The sequence below is a fragment of the Eulemur rufifrons genome, chromosome 19 (genome assembly GCF_041146395.1).
Source record: "Eulemur rufifrons isolate Redbay chromosome 19, OSU_ERuf_1, whole genome shotgun sequence".
Taxonomy (NCBI): domain Eukaryota; kingdom Metazoa; phylum Chordata; class Mammalia; order Primates; family Lemuridae; genus Eulemur; species Eulemur rufifrons.
Genome location: NC_091001.1, coordinates 96,168,092 through 96,190,392, shown reverse-complemented (window position 1 = coordinate 96,190,392; position 22,301 = coordinate 96,168,092). Strand labels below are relative to the sequence as shown.

Below are 22,301 nucleotides of genomic sequence, written 5' to 3'. Positions count from 1 at the left end.
GTTTGATAATTTGCAAGAGTGACTCATAGAACTCAGGAAAGTGCTATACTTATGATTATAGTTTTATTATAAAGGATACAACTCAGGAACAGACAAGTGGAAGAGGTGTATATGCAAGGCATGGGCATTGGTGAGGTGGGGTTGCAGGGCTTCCATGTCGTCTCTGGATGGATCACCCCCCACTCCCAGCACCTTCATGTGTTCACCAACATGGAAGCTTCCCTAGCCTCGCTGTTTCAGAGTTTTAATTGAAGTTCCATTACTCAGGCACGATTAATTAAATCATTGATTTCTGGTGATTGAGCTTAATCTCTAGCCTCCTTCCCCTCCTGGGAGGTCAGGGAGTGGGGCTAAAATTTCCAACCTTCTAATCACATGGTTGGTTCCTTTAGGGACTAGCCCCCGTTGTGGAACTAGGTAGGGGCCCTGCCATCAGTCACTTCATTAGCTCAGTTTTGATAGAAAGGGGCTTATTATGAATAACTAAAGACACTCCTATCACTGGGGAAGTTAGGAGCTCAGTGCCAGGAACTGGGGGCAAAGACCAAATATGTGTTTTTAATGTACCACAGACATTATATACTTGACATGGTAGACTAGATGGCTTTTTGTTTCCCAGCATAAAGTAAGATACATAAAATCCAGTTATTAAAAAAGAAAGTCCCTGTAGTCCCAGCTACTCAGGAGGCTGAGGTGGGAGGATCACTTGAGCCCAGGGCTCCAAGGCCAGCAGTGAATGCACTATGATCTTGCCCGTGAATAGCCACTGCACTCCAGTCTGGGCAATATAGTGAGACTCTGTCTCATAAAAACCAGAAAATCCTGTTTCTCTGCCATATAAGAGGTTGGCTTTGCCAAATTTTCTCTTTGATTTAGAAATTAAACTTTAAATAAAAAGAAGCTGGATCGGTTCAGTAATATTTTTAAAAGGATTACATAACATGGTCAGGAGGAATATATCCCAGGAATGCACGGGTGATTCAACATACAGAATCAGTCAGTGTAATACACCATATTTAAAAAGGACAAAAACTATATGATCATCTCAGTAGACACAGAAAAAATGTCACAAAATTCACCACCCTCTTATTAAAACAGTTATCACCAGTTGGAGCAATGTGGCGAGAACCCATCTCTACAAAAAAGAAAAATTAACCGGGCATGGTGGCACACATCTGTAGTCCCAGCTACTGGGGAGGCTGAGACAGGAGGCACCTGAGCCCAGGAGTTTCAGATTGCAGTGAGCTATGATGACATCACTGCACTCTAGTCCGGACAACAGAGCAAAACCCTGTGTGGTGTGGTGGTGGGGTCGGGAGGAGTCAAACTAGGAATAGAAAAGAACTTCCTTAATCCCATAAAGGACTTATACAAAAAAATCCCACAGTTAACATTATATTTGTCCCCTACGATCAAGGACATGGCAAGGAAGTCTGCTCCCTCCACCTCTGTTCAACATTATGCTGGAGGTTCTGCTAGGTTTTGGCAGTTAGGCAAAAGAAAAAGAGGCATCCAGATAATAAAGTAAAACTATTTATAAATAATGTTACCTTATATACAGAAAATCTTAAGGAATCCATACACATAACACCAATAAAACTATTAGAACTAATAAATGAGTTCAGTGTGGTTGCAGGAAATGAGATCAATAAACAAAAATCAGTTGTATTTCTGTACACTGGCAGTGACTAATGCAAAAGTGAAATTAAGAATACAATTCCAGGCCAGATGCTCACTTTGGGAGGATTGCGTGACACCATGAGATCAGCCTGGCAACATAGCGAGACCCCATCTCATATATGTGTGTGTGTGTGTGTATATATATATATATATATATAATTTTTAATAACAGCCAGGTCTGGTAGCATTTGCCTGTAGTTCTGGCTACTTGGGAGGCTGAGGAAGGAGGATTGCTTGAGCCCAGGCATTTGAGGTTGTAGTGAGCTCTAATCCCACCACTGTAGTACAGCCTGGGTAGCTTAGTGAGATACTACCTCTTTAAAGAAAAAAATATATATATATGTGTGTGTGTGTGTGTGTGTGTGTGTGTGTGCAGTGGTACTGGCGTAGGGATAGACATAAAGATCAGTGGAATAGTACTGACTTTACATCTGTGGTCAGTTGACTTCTGACAAGATTGCCAGGACAATTTAGGGGGGAAAGAACAATCTTTCTAACAAATCGTCCCTGGAACAACTGGATATCCCCATGCAAAAGAATGAAGTCGGACTCCTACCTCATACTATATAGAAAGGTTAATTCAAAATGAATCATAGACCTAAATGTAAGATATAAAGCCATAAAAGTCTTAGAAGAACACATAGGAATCAATCTTTCTGACCTCGAATTAGACGGTGGTTTCTTAGATATGTTACCAAAAGCAGAAGTGGCAAAAGAAAAAAATAATTAAATTGGGCTACATCAAATTTAAAACTTTTGTGCTTTGAAGGTTTTCTACCATTTAGAAAGTAAAAAGCTGACCCACAGAATGGAAGAAAATATTTGCAGGTCATGTATTTGATAATGGACTTGTTTATGCAGAACATAAGAACTCTTATAACTCAAGAATAAAAATTTAAAGAAGATATACAAGTAGCCGATAAGCCCATGAAAAGATGCTCATCAGCATTAGTCATTAGGAAACTACAAATCAGAATATTAGTGACACACCATGTCATACCCACAAGGATGGCCTTAATGAAAAGCACAGACAATAGCTAGTGTTGGTAAAGATGTGGTGGAATTGTATGTAACCTTCATATGTTGCTAGGAGGATTATAAAATGATGCAGCTGCTTTGGAATGCAGTTGATAGTTCCTCAAAATGTTAGACATAGAGGGAGTTAATCATCTGACCCAACAGTTCTGTTCCTCAATATGTACCCAAGAGAAGTTGAAAACATGTTCATATAAAAAGTGTACACAAATGTTTATAGCAGCATTAGTCATGATAGCCAAAAAGTAGAAACAACCCAAATGTCCATCAACTGATGAACAGATAAGTAAAATGTGGTATATTCATACAATGGAATATTATTCAGCCATAAAAAGGAATGAAATACTGATACATGGTACAATGTGGGCAACCCTTGAAAACATGGCAAAAGAAGCCAGACATAAAAGGCCATTTATTATAATTCCTCTTAAATGAAATGCCACAAGTTGACAAATTCATAGAGATAGAAAGTAGATTCATGGTTGCCAGAGGCTGGAGACAATGGGGTGAAGGAGGAATGGCTGCTACAGGTACAGGTTTTTTGGGGGGTGATGAAAATATTCTAAAATTCCATAGTAGTGACAGTTGAACTGCGTTGTGTGTCAGTTATGTCTCAATAAAAGTATTATTTTTAAAAACACTGAATGGAGTTTTAATACCTTGCTTTACAATTACAATTGATCCTTGAACATAGGTGTGAACTACATGGGTCCACTTATACATGGGATATTTTCAACCAAATATGGATTGAAAATATAGTATTCACAAGATTTGAAACCCACCTATAGGAAACCCACTTACATGTATACTCAAGTTACACAGGGCTGCCTATAGGACTTGAGTATGCACAGATTTTGGAATAAAGTACAAGGGGTGTCCTAGAACCCATCTCAAGGGATGACTGCTTTCCTTTTCCTTTTCCCCTCCCCTCCCCCCTCTTTCTTTTTCTTGTTCTTTTCTTTTCTTTCTTTTTTTTCTTTTTTTTTTTTTTTAAGAGACAGGGATCTCACCAAGTTGCCCGAGCTGGCCTTGAACTCCTGGGCTCCAGCAATCCTCCTTCCTCAGCCTCCCAAGTAGCTGGGACTACAGGTGTATGCCACAGCACCTGTCTTTGTATCTCTTTAGCAAAAGGAGGCAAATACAAGTTTTCATTGCCTTGGAATAATAGAGATAAGGAGTCACTGATAGAATCCCAGTCCTGAGGCTTTTTGTTAATAGTAACATGACCTTGCTTACATACTTTTCATTCTGTGTTTTCTGAATTATATTCTACATTTTAGTGGTGTTGGCATGAAGGGTTCTGTGGACAAATAAGTTAAACAGGTCTTTTTATTATGTGATTTCTGATCCTTTTGTATGCTTTGGTGTATTGTGAATATCCACGAGGGGAGTTATACTACATAGCGTTTTGAAAGTTGTTGACATCTTTTACCACGAAACTTTGTATCAAGGAACACTGATGGGATGAGTGTTTTAGGAAGTACCAAATACTTTTGTTAGCGTGTAAATGAAATAAGTACGTAACATTGTGTGGGAGGTGAGGGGAATGACATTTAAACCGAGACCTGAAGAGATGAGTAGAAGTTACCCAGATAAGGGTAGAAAGAGTATAATAGATTCAAATTTAAGATGAATCACTAGCCACATTAACCTGAGAATTTGCTCAGTAAGAAGGAAAAAGAATAAAAAAAAGATAAGACAAATCAAATCTCTTACTTTACTTTTGTTATTCGGGGAACATAAGTGCTTTGGCTGTGGGAATATTTATGGAAAGGTGCTTCAGACCAAAGACTTTTAGGAAACCCAGTCTCAGGTTCTTTCTCTAATATGTTGTACAAGAAGATGTTCTTGGCCAGGCACGGTGACTCATGCCTGTAATGCTAGCACTTTGGCAGTCCCTAAAAAAATATATATATAAAATAAAAAAGATTCATTTAGCTCCAATTTTTACAATGTAGTGCTTTAAAAAAAATGTAGCAGGTTCTCTTGTTACTCTTCGTATATTAAAAGAACTTGGAGACTCATGCTTATGAAACATGCATTGGCTTCCAAATGGTTTCATGGTTCATTATTAAACTTAAAAACCTCTGTTTACTTTATTTAGAGTCTCTATTTAAAATAATGATGGACAGTGATCTTTATCTAAACCAGTGGGTTTCAATCAGGGATGATTTTTTTTACCCCCTAGGAAAAATTGGCAATGTGTGGAGACATTTTTGGTTGTTAGAACTGGAGGACAAAGAGAATGTTGGTTCAAAATATCAGTAGTTGAAGTTGAGAACCTCTGATCTAAACTTATCTCTCTGTATTAGTACCTTGGGAAATTAGCCATTTCTAAAGCTAGTTACAGTCTAGGTTTATTACTTTATATGGATAGAGATGTGTGTCCGCCTGCATAATACGTCTCTTTATGGATATGTTTGTGTGGTGCATCTCCCAATCTTTATGAGTTTTTGCCTGATGTGGTAGTAAACACAAGTTCTGTGTATCTGAATGAAAAAGATTAATATGCATGTTGGCATAAGAAAACAGAAGTTCTGTACATTCTTCATACTGTTTTAGTGGTCTCCTGGTTTAGGAGCGAAGCCTCCTTTAACCTCACCATGCTTGATTTTTATTGTTAGGATTGCCATGTAAGGATGATCTTAGCTGTGTAATACTATTTTGACCTTTTATTTTATTTTAGCTATTGTGTTTGTTATTCAGAGAAGCTTATTGCAGGTGTTTTTCTGGTCTTAGCCTTGCTGCTTTAGCACTATGTAAAAGGGACTGTAAGTGGGAACAAAGAAAATCTAAGCCCATAAAATATTCACTGAGAAAGTTTCCTAGACTGATAGGAATGTGTTATTACTTAACGAACCCAGAAATGTGTTCTTGCTGGATATATAATAGTTCATAATTTCTATATCTGAGACCTAGAATTTTTAAGACAGATGGGGCATACATAGTTAACGAGCCAGGTTTAGGCATAAAGGCAGTTCTGTGTTTCTAAAATACATCATTTTGAAAAGCATTTCTGATGGAAATGACATCTGGCTAGGAATGTAATGAGACTTTACCATGTCATAACATTTTATAAAGCTCAGTGCCTTGTTTGTAGGTTGTTAATCATCATGAGAGGTACTGGCTCCTTCTATATCATTAATACAAGAGAGGCTTTTAACTTCTTAATGAAAATTAACAATAAATATAATCTGCCTTGGGTCAGTCCAAATGCAATTCCAAGTTTCCCCTCAAAGATGAAAAGGTGTGTACATACCATTTCTAAAGAGAAAGGAATATTCAAAATAGAAAGAATCCTTCTTGATCAATACTAAAAGGGTTGGTGTTTTTTGTTTGTTTGTGTTTGTTTTTGTTTTTGTTTTAAGAGACAGGCTCTGTCTTTGTTTCCAAGGCTAGAGTATAGTAGTGAGAGCACAGCTCATTGCAACTTGGAACTTCTGGGCTCAAGTGATCCTCCCACCTCAGCCTCCTAAGTAGCTACAGGTGTGTGCCACCACACCTGGCTAATTCAAAAAATTTTTTTTGTAGAGATGAGGTTTTGCTGTGTTGCCCAAGCTGGTTTGGAACTCCTCAGTTCAAATGATCCTCTGGTCTCAGCCTCCCAAAGTGTGAGCCACCCAACCCAACCAATACTATAGTTTTAATGACAGCCTGACCTGCCATTATCATGGTTTTCCCTGCCCCCTTTTAGTAAGAGGTTCTTATACCCACCAGGAAACCAAGGCTGAGTAAGGGGAGTAGAAGGAGGAGCTTGTACAGGGAGTCTGGGTATAATCTAGTCAATTTTATTTGTGCCAGGACCTAAAGGCACTGATACCAAGATGTGATCACCACTGTCTTACATGTTGCTGCTCTAGGACTGACACTTAAGCTCTAAGGTGTTATTCAGGGCTCTGAGGTCTTTTTTCTTCAGGCTTACTTTCAGATCTCCTTTTGAGCTAGAATTGCGTTCATGCTCTAAAATGTCATACATGTATAAGGAATTTTACTTGTTTCCTCACAAGCCCCAGAATACTGATGTGTGTGGTTACAGGGGTATAGAAGCTTATAAATAGATGGTCAAATTGCTAAGGCTTTATGAATTCTTTCAAACAAGGTTCTAAATACCTTAATACTTTAAATGTACATCTAAGGTAATTTTACCTTTTTTGTACTTTATAGATCACTTATTTATTGGCTTCCTTCCAGTGACCCACTTGCACCTTAACTTACAGATATCCTTAGTAGAATAGTGGCCTATAAAGCTACAGACTTAGATAAATTGTGAAGGTTCATGTAGCTGCCTCTGGCAACTTGTGTGTCTGGTAGTGATTAATTAGGGTTTTGGTAGGTTATTACAAGTGACTCATAATTTGACATTTTAGTGGCTGGGAGCCTTTAAAGAGCAATGCTCCTGTACTTTATGGGGGTCATGGACCCCTATACTTTGAGAATTTATTAACTTATTTGTTTATTCATTCCCTATGGGAATTTAGACTCTTATCAGAACAATATACTTACACGACTCGCAAAAAGTTTTATATGTGATTACTTGGAATTCTTGAAGTTCCTGAAGTCTGTCCATAGATTCCAAGATAAGACTGCCTCTTACTGATACTTAGCACATTGCAGAGTTTTAGGAGCACCTAGTATATTGTTGCTTATTACTGGATATTTACCAAGTTGCCCATGTTTTAATGGTAACATAAATTAAGAGGCACTAAATTCAGGTGAGACCATGGAATCCCTAAATAGGGAGTTTCTTTGTAAAACATTGTGTAATTTCTTTTCTTTTTTTAAGCTTGTGATTCTGTTAAGGGTATTTCCCCCTACATAAAGAGGTACCTCACCTTTTCTTTTTGCCCCCTCTCAAACTACTGTTGACCCTTGAACAACATGGGTTTGAATTGCATGGGTCACCCAGGCTGGAGTGCAGTGGCATGATCATAGCTCACTGCAGCCTTGACCTTCTGGGCTCAAGCAGTCCTCCCGCCTCAGCCTGCTGAGTAGCTGGGACTGCAAGTGAGTACCACCAAGCCCGACTAATTTTTTAAATTTTTTGTAGAGACAGAGTCTGTGCTGTGTTGCCCAGGCTGGTCTGGAACTCGTGGTTTCAAGTGATTCTAGGCCACCTTGGCCTCCCAAAGTGCTGGGATTACAGGCATGAGCCGCTGAGCCTGGCCTATATGTGGATTTTAAAAAATAAATCCATTGAAAAAATTTTTGGAGATTTGCAACAATTTGAAAAACAAACCACAAAGCCTAGAAATATGGCCAAAAATAACAAAATGTTAGCTATCTTATGAATGCATAAAGTATATGTAGAAACTAATCTGTTTGATCTTTTACTACCATAAAATATATACAAATCTATTGTAAAAAAATGTAAATTTTTTCAAAACTCATACACTTTTAGCCTGTATATACATGGTGCCATTTGAAGTCTAGGAGAAATGCAAAGATGAAGTATTAAATCATAACTTCATAAAATTGATACATATTGGCCGGACTTGGTGGCTCATGCCTGTAATCCTAGCACTCTGGGAGGCTAAGGCAGGAGGATCGCTTGAGCTCAGGAGTTCAAGACCAGCATGAGCAAGAGCGAGACCCTGTCTCCACTAAAAATAGAACAGTTAGCCGGGGATCGTGGCAGGCAGCTGTAGTCCCAGCTACTCGGGAGGCTGAGGCAGGAGGGTTTCTTGAGCCCAGGAGTTTGAGGTTGCAGTGAGTTATTGTGACTTTACTGCACTCTACCGAGGGCAACAGAGCCAGACTGTCTCAAAAACCAACAAAAACAATGTACTACTGTGGTAATTTTGTGGCTACCTCCTGTTGCTATTGCAGTGAGCTCCAGTGTTACAAGTATCCACTTAAGATGCCTTGTGATACATGAGCAGTTCATCTCCAGTAAATTGCTTATTGCGGTAAAAAATGAATTTTCATCATGTTGAGTGCAATACCATAATCTTTGTATAACGGTGGGACCCATATGAAGTGCCATTAGTGATGCTGGAAGTGCTCCCAAGAAGCAGAGAAAAGTAATAACATGACAAGAAAAAGTTGAGATGTACCATAGAGTGAGGTCTGCAGCTGCAGTTGCCCATTATTTCAAGGTAAATGAGTCCAACACAAGGACCATTTCAAAAAAAGGAAAGAAAATTTGGGAAGCCATCGCTGCAGGTACACTAGCAGGTGTGAAAACCTTGTACTTTTTCTAGAATAGAAAATACTATTCTATCTCTTGTTGAAAATGCAGCTTTCATTATATATGGGTACAGGTTTGCTAAAAGAAAGGCATACCTATAGACTATAACATTTGAGAAAAAGCAAAGTCATTGTATGACAACTAAAGCAAAGGGAAGGTGAATGATATAAAGCTGGAAGATTTAATGCCAGCAAAGGATGGTTTGTTAGAAATGTGGAGAAAGGCAAAGAAGTAAAAAATTTTTTTAATTTTTAAAGGGTGGTTTGATAATTTTAGAGGTTTGGCCTTAAAAATGTCAAGATAACAGGAGAAGTAGCATCTGCCAACCAAGAGGCAGGAGATGAGTTCTCAGGTGCCATTAGGAAAATCATTGAGGAAAAAAGATAGCTGTCTGAACAGATTTTTTTTTGGAACTGGGGAGACAGGATATGGCTCTGTCACTCTGGCTAGAGTGCAGTGGCATCATCATAGATCACTGAAACCTCAAACTCCTGGGCTCAAACAGTCCTCTTGCCCAAGCTGTCTGAGTAGCTGGGACTACAAGTGTGTTCTACTGTGCCTGGCTAATTTTTCTATTTTTTGTAGAGACAGGGTCTCGCTTTTGCTCAGGGTGATCTTGGGCTCCTGACCTCAAGCAATCCTCCCTCCTTGGCCTCCCAAAGTGCTGGGAGTACAGACTTGAGCCACTGTGCCTGGCCTTGTCTGAGCAGGTTTTTAATGTAGACGATAGTACCCTATTTTAGGGGAAAAACGTGCCACAAGGACTTTAATTAGTAAGGAAGAAAGGCAAGCACCAGGGTTTAAGACAGGGAGGGATAGGTTAACTCTGCTGTTTTGTGCAAATGCAGTTGGATTTATGGTCTGGACTGCCCTCTTGAAGGGAAGAGATAAATGCCAGCTGCTGGTCTTTTGTTGTTAAGCCAAGGAGACCTGGAGAACAAGAACCCATTTCTGTATTGCCTCCACCAATGCATTGTCCCTGAAGTCAAGAAGTACCTTGCTAGTAACCGACTGCATATTTTTTTTTTTTTTTTTTTTTTGAGACAGAGGCTCACTCTGTCGTGGTGTCTAGAGTGAGATACCGTGGCATTGACCTAGCTCACAGCAATCTCAAACTCTTGGGCTTAAGCAATCCTTCTGCCTCAGCCTCCCAAGTAGCTGGGACAACAGGCATGCGCCACCATGCCCAGCTAATTTTTTTTATATATATTTTTAGTTGTCCAGCTAATTTCTTTCTGTTTTTTAATAGAGACGAGGTCTCACTCTTGCTCAGGCTGGTCTCGAACTCCTGAGCTCAAATGATCCACCTGCCTCGGCCTCCCAGGGTTGCTAGGATTACAGGTGTGAGTCACCACACTGGGCCCCGACTGCCTTTTAAAGTTCATTTGATGTTGGTCAATGCCCCTGGCCACCCAGAACCCCATGAGTTCAACACTGAAGGCATCAAAGTTGTCTACTTGCCCCCAAACACAACATCCCTAATTCAGCATCTAGATACAGGGAGTCATGAGGACCTTTAAGGCTCATTAAAACACAGTCCTCCATGGAGAGGATTGTCAATGCTGTGAAAGAGAACCCCAACATAGTGAACATCATGAAAGCCTGGAAGCATTACACCACTGAAGATGTCATTGTTATAGAAAAAGCCATGAAAGCCATCAATCCCAAAACATTACGTTCCTGCTAGAGAAAACTGTGTCCAGATGTTGTACATGACTTCACAGGATTTAAGGCAGAGCCAGTCAAGGAAATTATGAAAGAGATTGTGGATATGGCAAAGGCTAATAGACAGCACACCAGAGGAATTAACAGAAGACGACTTGATGGAGATGAGTGCTCGCAAACCAGTACCAGACATTGAAGAAGCAGCAGTACCAGGAAACATGTTGACATTAGACAATCTAGCAGAAGTGTTCTGATTATTCAAGACTGCTCTTGAGTTCTTTTACAACATGGACCGTTCTGTGATATGGGCACTGAGACTAAAGCAAATGGTGACAGAAGGATTGGTACTGTATAGAAACATATTTAGAGGGGAAAAAAAGTGGCTGGGTGCAGTAGTTCACACCTGCAATCCCAGCACTTTGGGAGGTCAAGGCAGAATTGCTTGAGCCCAGGAGTTCAAGACCAGACTGGGCAACATAGTGAGACCCTGTCTCTACAAAAAATTAAAAAATTTAGCTGGGTGTGGTGGTACACGGGGAGACTGAGGTGGGAGGATCGCTTGAGCCTTGAAGTTCAAGGTTACAGTGGGCTATGATGCACTGTGGCACTAAAGCCTGGGCAACAGAGTGAGACCCTGTCTCTTAAAAAAACAAAAAAAGAAAAAAAAAAGAAATGAAAAAGCAGGAAAGACAGAAATTATGATATATTTATATAAATATACATCAAGCATCCCTGTCTCTTCTGCCTCCCCTTTCACCTCCTCTACCTCTGCCACCCCTGAGACAGCAAGACCAACCCCCTCCTCTCAACGTGAAGGCAATGAGGATGAGGACCTGTAACATGATCCTTTTCCACTTAATGAATAGTAAACATATTTTCCCTTATGATTTTTTGAATAACATTTTCTTTTCTCTAGCTTACTTTATTATAAGCATGTAGTATATAATACAACGTACAAAATATCTGTTACTGGACTGTTTATGTTATCGGTAAGACTTCCAGTCAACGGCAGGCTATTAGTTAAGGTTTGGGGAGTCAAAAGTTATAGATTCTGGATCTTAATCCCTTATATATATGATTTGAAAGTATGTTCTCTTTTTGTTCTTTTTTCATTCTCTTGATAGCATCCTTTGTTGCACATTAGTTTTTAATTTTGATGAAGTGTAATTTATCTACTTTTCACTGTATTGTCTATGCTTTTGATACCATATCCAAGAAATTATTGCTAAATCCAGTGTCCTGAAGCTTTTCCCATTTTCTTCTAAGAATTTTATAGTTTTAGGTCTTCTTAGGTTTAGGTCTTTGGTACATTTTGAGTTAATTTTTGTATATGGTGTAAAATAAGGTTCCAACTTCATTCTTCCCATGTGTGTATCTGGTTTTCCTGGTGCCTTTCCTCATTGACTGATTTTGGCACTCTTGTCGAAAATCATTTGACTGTATATGGGAGGGTTATATGGGAGGGTTTATTTCTCAGTTCTCTGTTCTATTCCATAAGTTTGTATGTCGATCTTTATGCCAGTACCACACTATTTTGTTTTGCAGGAAGTTCTGAAATTAGTGTGAATCCCCCAACTTTGTACTTTTTTTCCCCAAGATTTTTTGGCTATTTAGGATACCTTTAGATTCCATGTGAATTTGAGGATGGATCTTTAGATTTTTGCAAAGATTGTCATTGGGATTTTAATAGGACCATTTGTTTTTAACTGATTCTAATGCATAGATCTCCTTGTGCTATAGCAGTGTAGCTATTTAAGATTTTAAGGGCTCTAAATTTTTAAATGAAGTCTTCTGAAGGGTAGTACACATTATAGATCTGAAATCACGATCCAGCTTGGATTTAGATTATGCATAAGGGATTCCCTTACATCTTTTGCCTGTATCTTCCCTTTTGGTAAGAGCATGTACAGAAAGTAGACAGCTGCCTCCATGGGGAAATAATATTTGACATGGATATATCTTAGGAATTGTGTGTCTTTTCTAGGTAATTAAAGAATTTATAAAGGCTTTTAACACTGGCTGGTTTTAGGGTGACTACTTTAAAACTTTCATGCTATCAAAATGTCACTCCAAATTGAGACTCATTCATTTTTAAAGAATAGTAAGGCCAGACCTGGTGGCTCATGTCCATAATTTCAGTACTTTGGGAAGCTGGGGTAGGAGATTGCTTGAGCCCAGGAGTTCGAGACCAGCCTGGACAACATAAGCAAGACCCTATCACTAAAAAAAAAAAAAGAACAGTTAGCCAGGTGTCGTGGCACATGCCTATAGTTCCAGCCACTCAGGAGGCTGAGGTGGGAGGATCACTAGAGCCCAGGAGTTTGAAGCTGCAGTGAGCTGTGATTGTGCTCCTGCATTCCAGTCTGGGCAACAGAGCAAAACCCTGTCTGAAAAAAAAGAATATTAAGCTATAATTCATGGTAGTGTATAAAAGTAAAATTTTCTTCCATTTTAGCATGCCAATGAAGATGTGGAAAGAATGTTACTAGGAAACAAGTGTGATATGGATGATAAAAGAGTTGTACCCAAAGGAAAAGGAGAACAGGTAAAAATTTCTGAATGGAAGTGTATGCTGCCCTTTCTTTGTAAAGATAATGTTGCTTCTGATTATTTTTACAGTAGTGGTTATGGAGTACACTGTGAGCTAGTCATATAATTTTTTAAATGCTTGTTGGGAACAGTAGTTTATCATTTGAGTGAATTTGTTTTAGTACATATCCAGCATGTATATGAGAATCAGAATCTGTGACCTTATTTTTATTTTTAGCCTTATTTAAACCTACAAAGAGGTGAAATATAAATCAGTGATTATCAGTTTTTTAACTTAGAACTTTAAAGAAATGTATCAATTAGTATGATTCCTGTGTGCGTATCAATTACTGTGATTCAGAAGCCTGTGATGAGCAGAAATTAGACCACATTGAGCTTCTCTTAAGTTTGCCCCGAGAGTGAAATATCTGATTTAGAATATCTGAAATAAACTCTTGGGGTAAAGAGCGGATTATTTTGGCTACTTTTCTTTTGTTTGTTTTTTTAAAAGAGCTTGACTTATTTAAATAATTTGTTTTATATAGTCTAGTTGGAATCACTGCCTCCAAAATATGATTAATATTTGCTCTAAGATGTTAAAGTCATTCAGTTGGCCCCATACTTGATCATTTTATGATGATATTTTGCTTCTGTTTTAGATTGCAAGGGAGCATGGTATTAGGTTTTTTGAGACTAGTGCAAAAGCAAATATAAACATCGAAAAGGCGTTCCTCACATTAGCTGAAGATATCCTTCGAAAGGTAAGTTCCTATTTTTACTTCCTACTGAGTTATCTCAGTTGAATATTTCATCTCTTCTGAACTACTGAATTTATATACAAAATTTGAGTTTGGGAACTGCTGTTTCTAGAAGGTTACCCATTACCAATGTCCAGTCCTCCAAAGTGAAGAAAGGACTGAGGGAAGCAGAGCAACACCAGCTGCAAATCTGAAGGATCTAGTCAGTGGTAACAGTTAGTATCCTGAGCTCCCACAGTCAGACTGTCTAGTCCCCAATTCTGTACTCTTTACTTCAACTTTTTATCTTGCTCTAGCTTTTTTTATCTTGGAATCTTTTCTTTCTTTTCTTTCTTTCTTTTTTAAATCTCCCGTTTATTTCTAATTGGACTCATTTCTTTTATTGGGTCCATTGCATTCTCATAGATAATTTTAAAAAATTTAAGAAGTGAATCTAGGCCAGGCAGGGTGACTGACACCTGTAATCCTAGCACTTTGGGAGGCCAAAGGTGGGAGGATTGCTTGAGGCCAGGAGTTTAAGACCAGCATGGACAACAAAGTGAGACCTTACCTCTACAAAAAATTAAAAATTAGCTGAACATGGTGGTTCATGCCTGTAGTCCCAGCTACTTGGGAGGCTGAGCCGGGAGGATCACTTGAGCCCAGGAGTTTTTGGCTGCAGTGAGCTATGATCATGCCACTGCACTCCAGCTTGGGACACAGGGCAAGGCCCAGTTTGTGGGAGGGGAGAAAAAAGTACATCTATTATATTACGTAGTTACTGCTCCAGAATCACTGTTCTGCCATATAGTCACTTCTAAGGCAAATAAAAGGCATGTGTATATTCTGTATATGCCGGTGATGAATCATTATTCCAGTACTCACAGTCCAGGTAAAGACCCAGGATATGACTAACAGGAGTCTTCACAGAACTTACTGAAACACTTGTCTCTGTGTTCCTTCTTTTTCTGGGCTTTTTGGTCTTCCCCATGCTTTCTGCTTACTTTCTGTCTATGCTGTGTCCTTTGATCTTCTCACCAGTTTTTGCATTTTTTTTTTGAATAGTACTATGTAAGTCATTATATAATTTGTGCTCCAGTGAAGTAGAGCTTCCTTACTGTCATATTAAAGGTTTAAAGTATGAATACACCAGGCCAGGCGAAGTGGCTCACACTTGTAATTCTAGCACTCTGGGAGGCCGAGGTGAGAGGATTGCTTGAGCTCAGGAGTTTGAGGTGGCTGTGAGCTAGGCTGACGCCACGGCACGCTAGCCCAGGTGACAGAGCGAGACTCCGTCTCAAAAAAAAAAAAATATGAATACACCAATAAATAAAGATCTCGGTCTAGAGTCTTCCCCATGTAAACAGGCCCAAATATGAGGTAGCATTTTTTTTTTCACACACATATACTCTCTTTGATGTGGTGAAGTAGTAAGTTAAAACATCAAACATAAACTTGCTGCACATTAGAATTAACTTTAGAATTAAAGCAATTTAAAACATTTTTAACTTAATTATTTGGATAGGTAATTTATTCTGGTGGTTCAAACATTTAAAATAAAAAGAGAAAAAAGTACAGAGAAGTCTCCCACCCTGTTCCCCTAATGCCCTCTGTTGCCAGTTCCTCGTCCCTCCCCCAGGTAACCAGTGTAATTCATTTCCTAGTTATTGGTATGAGTAAATATTAATATATATTCTTATTCCCTCCCACTCCCCTTTTAAATAGATTTTGTCACCTTTTTTCACTTACTATAAGTGAAATATTCTACTTTTTAAGTAAATTGCGTGCTACTCCTTTGAAGGGTTATATCATAATTAGACTAGTCTCCTGTGAGGAACATTTAAATTATTTTCAACTCCATGTGCTCATAAACTGTGTTTGTAGTGCCTTTTTTTTCTTTCTTTCTTTCTTTTTTTTTTTTTTAAGAAATAAGATCTTGCTCTGTCACCCAAGCTGGAGTACAGTGTTGTGATCATAGCTCATTGTAACCTCAAACCCTGGGCTCAAAGGATCCTCCTGCCACTGCCCCCTGAGAAGCTAGAACTACAGGCACACGCTACCACTCCCGGCTAATTTTTTTATTTTTTTGTAGAGACTGGGTCTTGCTCTGTTGCCAGACTGGTCTTGAACTCCTGGCCTCAGGAGATCCTCCCACCTTTGGCTTCCCAAAGCATTGGGATTACAGGTGTGAGCCACTGTGTCTGGCCCATAATCTTATATTTAAGTAATTTTGCATGTGTAAACATATTTGAAGGACAAATTTCCAGAAGTGGTCAAGGAACATATATGTATATTTCCAGTGTAGATACATGCCACCAAATTCTGTCATGTGATTGTACCAATTTATACGTCCACTAGCAGCATATGAGAATGTCTGTTTATTCATACCCCGGCCAGCAGAGTGGATTTATAAGACTCAGATCTTTCCCAATCTGACAGGTTAAAAAAATGTAGTTTAATTTGCAACTCTTAAGATTAAGACTGAGCATTTTAAAAAATATATTTAGAGCTGGGTGCAGAGGTGTGTGCCTGTAGTCCGTCCCACCTGTTTGGGAGGCTGATATGGGAGAATCACTTGAACCCAGGAGTTGAAGACCACCTTTGGCAACATAGGGAGACCCTGTCTATGAATGAATGAATGAATGAATGAATGAAAAAATGATTGCTTAAGAATCACTTTGCATTTCGTTTTCTATAAACTTTTGTTTATTCCTTTGCAAAGTTTTTCTATTTGGTTATTGACCTTTTCTTATTTTTAGATAGGAGCCAGCTTAAAGTTGTATTTGATAAACTTAGTTAATACTTTGGCTCTAAAATGTTTTGCCCTGCAAGAGATTCCCCCCCGCCTTTTTTATTTTTATTTTTTATTTTTATTTTTTTTTAGAATCTATTTGAAGAATCCAAGTTAAAATTCTAAAAAGATGGGCTGTGCGAGTGGGATGCTAAGTAAATAAATGTTACTAGCACCCATATGTCTTAAAACTGATCCATACCTGGAAGTTCCTAGAGAAAGAGTATTTCCTGTGCAACTATATTATGTTCTTGCTAGGTGCTAGGCTTCCTCTTTTCCCTTCATTTTTCTCAAAGATTTGTATTAGGAGCAAAGTCACTTTTACAGGGAACCCTACAAAGGTCTTTTTGACACATAACTTGCTGCTTTCACATACAGGGAGGAGAAGAATCCCATCAGGCAGGGAGAGTAGGCAGGTAAGTTTTAAGGGCAGGTAGAAATTTAATTTCATCTTAGTATGAGGTAAGTAGGCTACTTGAGTTTTTTAAATATTTTAATTTTTTCACCTTGGACTACCCAAGACCTTAACTTTATATTGTTTCCATGAGAGAGTAAGTTCTTAGGTACCTAGCTTTTAAAATTCCATTCATGATGAACTCCTGTTACACACAACAGCGTGGATAAATCTCACAGTCTGATACTGGATGAAGAAGTCAGATGCAAAAGAATACATTACTGTGGTGCCATGTATATGAAGGTTAAGAACAGAAAAAAAAACTCTGATGATAGAAAGCAGAATATTGGTTAACTTTAAGAGAGTAGTCCTGACTGGAAAGGGGCATGAGGGAGCCTTCTTGAGGGTGTTGTGTTCTGTATCTTGATCTGGTGGTTTCACAGTATATACTGAAAAATACATCAAGCCGTACACTCAAGATTGTGTACTTTTCTGTATGTAACTTGCCACTTTAAAAACTTTTTTCATATATAAAGTAGGGGGCAGGCTGTTAAAAATAGTGTATTCTTCTGATTTTAATAGTGACATTCAATGTTGGGAAAACACAGGATTATATTATACAAAGAGGAAAATGAAATCACCCACAAACCTGTCACTTAATGGTTGCTACTGTAATTTAACATTTTGTTGTATATTCTTTGGGTTTTTTTCTGTATCCATTTTCAACATAAATTATGTAACTTTGCATTTTACTGCACTCTTTTTTGCTTAATCATAGTTGAGATCGCCTTTTTAAAAGCATGGTACGATTGGGCCAGGTGCAATGGCTCACACCTATAATCTGAGCACTTTGAGAGGCCAAGGCAGTAGGATTGCTTAAGGCCAGGAGTTCCAGACCAGCCTGAGCAAGAGTCAGACACTGTCTCTACAAAAAATTGAAAAATTAGCCAGGCATGGTGGTGCATGCCTGTAGTCCCATCTACTCTGGAGGCTGAGGCAGAAGGATCTCTTGAGCCCAGAAGTTTCAGGTTGCATACAGTGAGCTATGATGACACCATTGTACTCTAGCCCAGGTGACAGAGCAAGACCCTGAAAAACCAAAACAAAACAAAAAACTATGGTACAATTTTAAAACCTCTTCACTTCTCTAAAGTTAGACATACGCAGCATTGGTTTGATATAACCTGCTTGGTAATGCCTTGTGCCAAACGGACACAGAGGTCAGAGCTGGGAGGTAACAAAATCTATTCAAAAGAGTGAGAACAGAGAAGGTTGCAGAAGCTTTACAAAGGGATGCCAGGAAATGTCTACAACATTTCACAGCTAGGAGGAAGCAAGCAAAATAAAGATCAAAAACAGAGCTTCTAAATCTTTACTTTGCATGTGGGGAAAACCATCTCATGTGACTGTAATTGAATTTTGTTGCATAAATTGAGATTTATGAGAATATTTCTGTTGAATCTTGATTTTTCCATGGCAATGTTTTTTCATGGGTTACTTTCCTTGTGTGTTTGTTCCAGACCCCTGTAAAAGAGCCCAACAGTGAAAATGTAGATATCAGCAGTGGAGGAGGCGTGACAGGCTGGAAGAGCAAATGTTGCTGAGCGTTCTCCTGTTCCATCAGTTGCCATCCACCACCCCGTTTTCTCTTCTTGCTGCAAAATAAACCACTCTGTCCATTTTTAACTCTAAACAGATATTTTTGTTCCTCATCTTAACTATCCAGTCCACCTATTTTATTTGTTCTTTCATCTGTGACTGCTTGCTGACTTTATCATAATTTTCTTCAAACAAAAAAATGTATAGAAAAATCATGTCTGTGACTTCATTTCTAAATGTACTTGCTCAGCTCACCACTGCATTTCAGTTGTATTATAGTCCAGTTCTTCTTATCAACATTAAAACCTATAGCAATCATTTCAAATCTATTCTGCAAATTGTATAAGAATAAAAGTTAGAATTAACAATTTTATTTTGTACAACAGTGGAATTTTCTGTCATGGATAATGTGCTTGAGTCCCTATAATCTATAGACATGTGATAGCAAAAGAAAAGCCAGGAAAACACTCATTTTCGCCTTGAATATGTAAATGGATTAATTTTGTCCTGTGCCTTATGTGGAAAGGAACTTCTTTGGTTTTCCTTTTTTGTTTTGGTGGAAGCATGTGCAGGAGACATATCATCCAAACATACACCATTCAAATGTTTGTGGTTTGCTTGGCTGTAATTTTCAAAGTAGTTAACTGAGGACAAAGGGTAATGCAGAAATGATAGCTTTGGTTTGCTGAGTCTCATTTTAAGTGGCCTTGACATTTAAAACTATTCCTGCCACCATTTCTTCTCCTTGGCCACGTTTTCCTCGCTCCTCCTCTTCTTGCATGCTGCTTTATTTGCTTCTCCCTCCCGCACCACTTCATGGTATGAGTTATTTAAGAATGAAAGGGGCAAACTAGTAGGTTTGTCAAGTTTAATATAAAGCACTGGTTTAACTTGCTAAGTAAACTGAAAGATAAGTTCTAACTGCCTATTATCCAATGTCAGTTAATTGGTGTCTTCCCCTCATTTGCTCTCTCCCTAAAACCTGTGTTCCAGATTCCTTCATTCGCTGTTTTACTTGTATGTTCCTCTTCTCTCTTTGTTCCCTTCCTGTCTACCCATTGAGTTTATGAAATGGAAGAGTTAACTTGCATGCACTAGTGTTTGGAGGGTGTTGTGGTTTGTCTTTCTAATTAGGTATATAGCCTATTCACTTTCCTAGAATAAATCTCTTAACCTAAATTTGAGTAGTCTCCATTTTGGCAACTCCTCTAACAGTTTGGTAGCCCAATAAAGGTTGTTTTTAAAAAAAAAAAATTGGGGAAGGAGGAGTGAATTTTATTAACATGTTTGCCAAATGTACTGAGATTTGGCCTCTGAAGAACACTTTTTCAGTGTTAAGTTGTCTTTACCTTAAGATTTAGAAGTACTTTAGAATATTATTAATTTTAAGTCGTGTCTTCACATCCTTTTGGAAAACTTGTTACTACCATGATTTGGGAAAAGGACAACAAAAGGCGTTTCATGTAAAGATAAGATCTCGAGCTTTCTCTAACCCTGTCCTTTTTTCACTTTATTTTTCTAGTTTTGCTTCATTGCTTATCATTAGGATAGGGTAAGTTAAGTTTGCTATGCTGCTAGCATCCTAAGATGATACCTTTGTTGAAATAATTGTGAATAGCATGATTCATTTCTAGCAGAGGCTGAGTTTAGGACAGCAGCTTCCATTGAAAAGTCTCTCTGTGTTGTGAATAGCATTTTAATGACCTCTTGGCTCACATAAACAACATAGGGACGTATCTGCTATGAAAATCCATGAGTTTCAGATAGTGCCCTAAAAACAATTTTATATGCCTCAGTGGTTGTTGTTGTTAGGTTTTTCCCTCACTTGACTTTATCATTGTTTACTAGTAAAAAGCAGCATTGCCAAATAATCCCTAATTTTCCAGCAAAATAAAATGAGATGATGTTAAGCTTTTCAAAAAGTTTTAGATTAAACCTACTGTTGTTAGATTAACTTTAATGTATTTGTTGCTTCCCTTTATCCGGAATGTGGCATTAGCTTTTTTATTTTTAACCCTCTTTAATTCTTACTCAATGACTTAAGGTTTGAGAGCTAAACACTGGGATTTTTGGGTAACAGACTGACAGTTTTGTTTGCATAATTATAATCGGCATTGTACATAGAAAGGACATGGCTACCTTTTGTTAAATCTGCACTTTCTAAATATCAAAAAAAGGGAAATGGAGTATAAATCAATTTTTGTATAATCTGTTTGAAACATGAGTTTTATTTGCTTAATATTAGGGCTTTGCCCCTTTTCTGTAAGTCTCTGGGGATCCTGTGTAGAAGCTGTTCTCATTAAATACCAAACAGTTAAGTCCATTCTCTGGTACTAGCTACAAATTCGGTTTCATATTCTACTTAACAATTTAAATAAACTGAAATATTTCTAGATGGTCTACTTCTGTTCATATAAAAACAAAACCTGATTTCCAACTGTGTGATTTGGTTTTCATTTATTTATGGAGTTGGAGGATTACTTCTGAAAACAATGCAAAATAGCAAACTAAATATTAAAGAGTAGCAAAAATAGAAGGAAAATAACTTTCTCAACAATGGAAAACTGGGAAGGCAATTTCAAGAACTATCTTTGGTAAAAAACTACATAAAAATAGAATTATCTCTAGGACACTAAAGCAGAATCATCCTGGTGTCAAAATAGGAGATGCCACGGTCCTAGTCACCCTCAGCTAACAGTAGTTGTATGTGCCAAAGGCCAACTACAACCGAAGTTGGCTAATTTCCCCAGGGGACCAAGCTAGGCTCCCCATACTGGAGGACAAAGCCCCATTTCAGCAGTGGCTGTCCTCTTATTTAATAAAGGCATAGTATTTCCTGCTTTTGTGAACCATAGCGACGGCTTTGGCTTTATGTATAGTATTGGCAAAAGAGATGTTTGATAAGTCAATAATTGATAATAAAGAAGTACTTGTTGACAAGATTCTCTCTTCTGGGAGGATGCTATGTAGAGGTTTTCTCATGCAGAGCTTTTAAGAATCACTGGAGTGCTTTTAATGCTGTCCAATTTCCTCCCTGCCCCATCATACTTAACATGTCTGTGTCTAGGGTGGGGCCTACAATTCTCTCTTTTAGATCGGGATATAGGATATGGTCCATGCCCTTAAATGTATGGTCTAGTTTAGAAGGAAAAAAGTAATCAGCTAAGCATATAGAAGAGCCAGATAGTTGTGATCCACATTTTAAGTGCTATATTAATATTAATGGAAGAGCAAGTTCAGTTGGTAAGCTTAGTTGGGATGGCTTTTTGAGAGAGGAGGGACATGGATTGATGCTTGGATGTGTAGATTCATTAGCTAGGGCAGAGGGGAGGTCCTTGGAAGAAGAGACCACAGAGGTTTGGCCTTGTGAGAAAGCGGAAGTCCGGGGACAGTCATGGTAAGCTCTTGCCCGTGGAGAGAGCAGTGTGTTGTAGGAAAACAAGTCTAGATGAGTTGGAAGAGGAGGAACAAGGGTTCTAGAGGTCACACGGGAAGTTGTATTAATCAAGGTTTGAATAGGACCTGGCTAAAATGGCAGAGGGAAATGCCGTGAAAGGGCAAAGGCAGTATGTGAGCGGAAAGTACTTGTGAGCCTCCTAGGTGCTGTGGTGCCGTTCTGTGTCTTCAGTGTCCTGACGAGGTAGTGCCCATCTTACAAGTTGAGAAGCTGCCTCAGATTAAGTA

The 22,301-nt window shown here is 38.5% G+C and overlaps 1 protein-coding gene across 1 annotated transcript in view; it reads left to right on the top strand.

Annotated features, from left to right (window-relative positions):
- The window catches only part of RAB10 (RAB10, member RAS oncogene family), an 80,287-nt gene extending 59,234 nt beyond the window's left edge, over positions 1 to 21,053 (top strand). Inside the window, exons 4-6 of the mRNA XM_069495171.1 lie at positions 13,023 to 13,112; positions 13,756 to 13,857; positions 18,539 to 21,053. Coding sequence (XP_069351272.1) covers positions 13,023 to 13,112; positions 13,756 to 13,857; positions 18,539 to 18,622 — 276 coding nt within the window. The 3' untranslated portion in view covers positions 18,623 to 21,053. The remainder of the gene's footprint in view (positions 1 to 13,022; positions 13,113 to 13,755; positions 13,858 to 18,538) is intronic.
- Positions 21,054 to 22,301: the final 1,248 nt, after the last annotated feature.